We start from the raw sequence: 5739 nt of genomic DNA on the forward strand, positions 1-5739 counted from the left end.
GCACGCCTTTAATCCCAGCACTTGGGAGGCAGAGGCAGACGGATTTCTGAGTTCGAGGCCAGCCTGGTCTACACAGTGAGTTCCAGGACAGCCAGGGCTATACAGGCAAACCTGGCCTCAAAAAAAAAAAAGAAAAAAAAAAAGAAGACAGAGAGAGAGAAAGAAGAGGAGGAGGAAGAGGAAGAAGAAAAGGAAGAGAAGGAGGAGGAAGAAGAGGAGGAGGAAGAGGAAGAAGAAAAGGAAGAGAAGGAGGAGGAAGAAGAGGAGGAGGAAGAGAAGGAGGAGGAGGAGAAGAAGGAGGAAGAGGAGGAGGAGGAGGAGGAGGAGAAGGAAGAGAAGGAGGAGGAGGAGGAGGAGGAGGAGGAGAAGAAGAAGGGCTGGGGACATGGCTCAGCAGTAAAGCCCTTACCTCATATGACCAGGCCCCTGGGTTTGAGCTTCAGCACTGGGGCAGGGCAGGGATGGGGACTCACCACTGATCTGAGGGCCTGAGCAGAGTGGTGGTGACAGTGGTGGTGGCAATGGCAGGGCCCAAAGGACAAGAGAGCGTGCCTCTCTGCAAGCCCCAGGATCTCGAGGGCCTTGCCCTTAGAGCCACTCAGATCACAGGCCCTGATGAAAGTTTACATCTTTGGAAAAATAATGAAGGTTGGTCACTAATGGGCCTCTGAGAGTTGTCACTGACTTGCTGATAATTATAGCGCTTTAATGGGGCTAATTCAGAGAGAATGAAGCACAAGGCCCTGTTGCTTCCTCTGAGGCTGAGCGTTCCCCAACAGGGCCAGTGCAGACAGGCAGCTGGCGGTGACCTTGGTCTGCACTTGAACTCCCTTGACCCGTCCACCCTGGGAATCAGAAATCCGTCCTTTTTGTTTGTATTTGGAAGAAAAAAAATCAGCCTCTAAAATAGTTTCACTGGGGCTGATGAGATGGCTCAGTGGGTAAAGGTGCTTGCTGGCAAGCCTGGTGACCTGAGTTCAATCCCCGGGATGCACATAAACGTGGAGGGAGAGAACCGACTCCATAGACTTGTCTTCTGACCTCCACATGTGTGCCGTGGCACACGCGCACCCTTTCACACATACACACGATAAAAAGTACAATAAAAATGTTTTTTTTTAAATTGGCAAGAACGCATAGGAAAATTATCACGCCTGACTTGAAAGCACTTCATAAGTGGGGAGACTGAGACCCTGAACTAGGTTGGCACCGTGGGGGAGGGTGCGAGGAATGAGTGATGCGAGGAATGAGTGATACATCTCTACTTTGTGGAGTCTAGAGACAGAGCTGAGACTTTAGCTCCTTTATCCCCCCCACCCCCACTCCCTGCTTCAAGTCGTTCAAAAGTCCATGGCGTTGAGACATCCTTATTTTGGCATTTACACCTTTCTATATGATCACTGTGACCTCATCAGCCCCTCCCCTTTGCCTTAGACACTTGCTCCTTCAACCATGCCTCCATTGGTCTGTGCTTCTGACATTTCCATTCTTCTGCTGCTCTCCCCACCCCCCATCTCCCCTTAACTCTGCCAGCCTTTTTTCCCCTTCCCCTGCCTCAGAGCTGAGGCCTCTGAGGATGTCTGCCTCCCCATCCTTCATGTTGGGCCTCTTGCTGAATTTCTGTGAGTGTCCTAAGACCAGACACTGTGGTCCAGCCCATGCCTGGATGGTGTCCTGACACACAATTGGCATTATATTGTTGAATATGATAGAATATGATGGAGGCCCAAAGGCATTCTGGGTGAAGGAAGAGGTACGTACTTCAGTAGCTATGACCTGCCATGCCCAGGAGAACCTTTTAGGAAGACCCGACAATGGTTTCCCACTTCACCCTTGCTCCAGACCTCCCTGGGCTCCCGTCCTGACCTAGCTGAGTGAGTCATTTGGGAACATGGGCACGTGATGCACTTCTAGCCAATGAGACAAAAGGACAAGCCTCCTGGGAACTTCTAAGAGATTTTCTGGATTCTAGACATGAGAATAGAACATATTTTGTTTTAATCAAATCTAAGATCTTCTATATATGTGATGCCTGGACCCACAGCAGCCACCTTGGATCCTGAGGGTCCCGCTTAGCTGATGGAGTCTGAGAGCATCACTGTGACTAGGTTCTGCATTTGATGTTCCTTATCCATATGCCCTTGGGAATAGAGAACCTGCCCTGGTTTTCAGCCCAAGAGGGAAAGAGCTGGCTGAGAGGAAGGACTGACAGAAGCCTCATCACCAGGGATGCTGGAGGGCTGCTCCAGGTTACCATGGTGTCTGCAGCAGGACCTTTGCCGCTCTGCTGGCGTGAGCTACTTTGAATTGATTTCATGGTACTTGCAGTCCAAAGCCTCTTAGTCATTGCAGCTTTGGGGTCTGCATTCCCTCTGCACATGGGCAGCAGGTAGCTTGGGATACCTGGGAGCTGGGGCCTTGAGTGATGCTGTGTGTTCTTCCCTGGCCTCCTAAGCTCAGTAGGGAATGGTGTGTGTGTGTGTGTGTGTGTGTGTTCATGTGCCCATACTTGCATACTTTGTGGTGACAGGCAAGGGAGGGGCTTTAAAGAGGAGAACAAGGCTAAGCAAACAGGCTGTTTTTGCGCCTCTGCTTGGACAACAGAGCAACCGCCCTCATTTCTTTTTGTCCGAACAGATAATCCAATAATTAGAGCAGCAAATAGCATAACCCTGGCTAAAGCCATAATGAACCATCTGGCTTGAATCACTTAGGCTTATTCTAAGAGATCTGGTTGTCAGAGCTCAGAGGGTGCACAGCCTTGGGTGCCAGGTGCAGGGTGGTCCTGCTCAGGGTCTCCTGACCTGTGAGAGCTACAATCCTCGTGCTCTTAGCCCCAATGAGATGCCCAGCTTCATACCCACTTCCCCAGCTCTGCAAGCTCCAGGCCTCTTCTCCACACTTGTTAGTGTAGCATAGTCGTCTGGGTGTGGCCAGCCCCCAGTTTCAGTTGAGAAAGCTGTATCTAGGATCCAACTCATGTGAACCTGTCTCCAGGGAGGACACCTGTGGCCTGAGCCCAGGGACACAGCATGGTTCTGTTTGCCCCACTCCCAGCTGTTCAAAGAGTGTCCTGAAAACACCGGAGTTGACAGACAGGAGGTGGGGCTTCTGGCTTGCTTTATTCTTTTTCGCGGGTTTCCTCCCTCTTGGTCTTATGTCATCCCTTGAGCTGCTATGGCACAATCTTTGTCCACCTGCTCACTCCCTCGGCTGCAGAAAGAATGTTGGAAATGGGAACCACTTCTATCCTTTCTTCCCAGGATGACTCTGGATCCCCCAAGGGGGCTAACTGTGGTCTTACTTAGAGTCTCCCTAGAGGGCAGCCAGCCTGGATCCTTGCACAGAGTGCCAGGAATTGGGCAGAAAGTAAATCCAGGGCGCAGCTCTGAAGATTTTAATAAATTCAGCCCACCTAGTTTCCCTCAACCTGCAGGACAGCAGAGGGCAAGGCGTGCTCCCCAGCCTTTATGCTTGTGGGTAGGGTCTCGATATGCCCTGAGTTAGGGGGTCCAGGTCTAGAACACACACAAAAGGCAGTATTCCAGCTCAGGCTTGATCCACCTCTGTTGATGGGCTCTCTAAAGTGAAACGTGGAGTCTGTTCCCAGGGTGACACTGTGAACTCCCATCCTTAGCGTCCAGAGGCACATGGTATGCTGGGGAACATTCAGCCCCTAGCCCAGAGGCCCTGGGGAACGCCCAGACAAGGCATAACTACCAATGTTGCACGGAGGAGGGGCTGCTTTTGCCTTGGGGAAGCTGGGATGGGTCCCCCCAATCCCATGGTCCCATGGCATCCATGACTAGGTTCTGAGGCTGGCTCTGTTTTTTTTTTTCTAAGTGAAACAGGGTGACAGCTGGGCTGGGGCCCTTCCATGTAGTCACCCCAGCCGCAGCCACAGCCCCCAGCAAATTCACAGGACAGGTGATATGACTTCTTCCCTCCTTGGCTTCCTGGATGGTCCCTGGTGGGCAGGGTCAGGCATCCTCAGGGACCACACAAGCCACCAGGAGAGGTCCTGGCCTGTCTCGGGAGACCCTGGTGTCTGTTGTCTCCCTGGGGCTGAGTCCGAGAGGAGGGGGCGCGGCTGGGGACCCTCCTGACCGGGGAAGCCGGCGTAACAGGTGGGCGAAGGTCCGCGGCCAGGGCCGGCGGGGTCCGCGGATGCGGGAGGAGGAACCACCAAGGTTTTTCCAAAGGACAAGCGGCCCCGCGGTCCTGGTCCTCGGCCCGCGCACCAGCAGAGCCGTGGCGCGGTGCGGGCCGCCGGGCCCGCCCCAGCTACCGCAGGGTCCCCAGCTCTCCGGGTGGCCACCCCGGGACAGCCCGCACAGGGCTCTGGGGCCTGGCGCAACCGCGCGGCCCGCAGCAACTGGTGTCTCTCCGGGGCGCAGCTCCGCCCTTCCCGGGAACAAAAGCCGCCGCCCGCGCTGGAGCTCCTGGCGCGCGGGCCGAGAAGGGGTGCGGGGCGCGCCTCGGGGAGCGGAGGCCTGGAAACGGGGCGCCCCCAGAGGACGCCCCCAAACTTCCCAGCTCTCCCGTGCGGTTGTTCCGGGCGGCGGCGGCGCTTGCCCTGCGGGGACCCGGGTGCGGGGAGGGGGCGAGCGGCCCGCGACTGGGAAACTTACTGCAGTCGTCTGACTCGTAGCCGTCGACGTCCGGCTCGTCCTCGGGGGGCTTGGCGGGCGGCCTCGCGGGGCTGGGGCCGGGGCTGGGGCCGGGGCTGGCACCGTAGGCTCCGAAGAGCTGGTCCACATCTTCGTCGTCGTCGCGGGCGCCGTCGGAGGGGCTGCGGGGGCCGGCACTGGCTGCGGGAGAGCGCGCGGGGGCGTCCGGGGGCGCGGGGGCGCGGGGTGCGGCGGCGGTGGGGAGGCCCCGCGGGAAGCGGGGGAAATAATCGGAGATCTGCTTGATAGGCCGAATGGGGCCGGGACACACGTCGATGGCCATATGCTCCTGGATGCTGATGGTCGCCTTCTCCCCGCGCCGCCGGAGGGTCATGCAGGCAGCGCCGCGGCGCGCGGCCCGGCCCGGCCCGGTGTGACCCCGGCCCGGGGGCAAGTCAGCGGGTCCCGCGGGGCGCTGCGGGGACTGCGGGCATCGCCAGCGTGGCCCCCGGACGGCCCTGACGCGGCTGCTGCCTGCTCGGCGGCGGCCGGTGCGAGTGAGTGCGGGGCCGGCAGCAGGGGGCGGGCCCAGCCCGCGTCACCCGGCAGCAACCAAGCGGTGAGTGTGCGGGCTGCGCGCGCGGGCGGGCGGGCTGGCGGGCACGGAGGGAGCGAGGGAGCGAGCGAGCCAGGAGAGCAACCACTTCCTCGCGCACACACGGCGCGCTCACACACGCGGGAGACGCGCAGGGCCACTCGGAGCCTTTGCCTCACTTAGGCTCGCAGACTGGGCCCCGCGTGCTCACTCCTTCCGCCGGGTGCCAGCCCATGAGGGGCTGCATTCACTCTCGTGGGACAGGCTCAGGTGTGTGGGGCATTGCAAACACACACACACACACACACTTACAGACACACACAGACACACAAATGTGTGTAGAGACACTCAGTGGAAAAGATCACCCATTCCGGGCTCCAGGCTACAGACATATGCACTGGTGGATGCTAAGGCACGGTGCACCTCCCCAGCATGCAAAACACACACACACGAGACACATGTTCGCAAGGATGCCCAGGGCAGTCTTCTGTGCTGGGCTCAACTCACAGAACCCATAGCCATAGAAGCCATTTG

At 57.8% G+C, this 5739-nt stretch overlaps 1 protein-coding gene across 1 annotated transcript in view; it reads right to left on the bottom strand.

Moving 5' to 3' along the window:
* The window catches only part of Doc2b (double C2 domain beta), a 27210-nt gene extending 22048 nt beyond the window's left edge, over window positions 1-5162 (bottom strand). The window contains exon 1 of the mRNA XM_021176263.1: window positions 4632-5162. Coding sequence (XP_021031922.1) covers window positions 4632-5004 — 373 coding nt within the window. The 5' untranslated portion in view covers window positions 5005-5162. The remainder of the gene's footprint in view (window positions 1-4631) is intronic.
* Between the last annotated feature and the right edge of the window lie 577 nt (window positions 5163-5739).

Source organism: Mus caroli, chromosome 11 (assembly GCF_900094665.2).
Source record: "Mus caroli chromosome 11, CAROLI_EIJ_v1.1, whole genome shotgun sequence".
In the NCBI taxonomy this organism is placed as follows: Eukaryota; Metazoa; Chordata; class Mammalia; order Rodentia; family Muridae; genus Mus; species Mus caroli.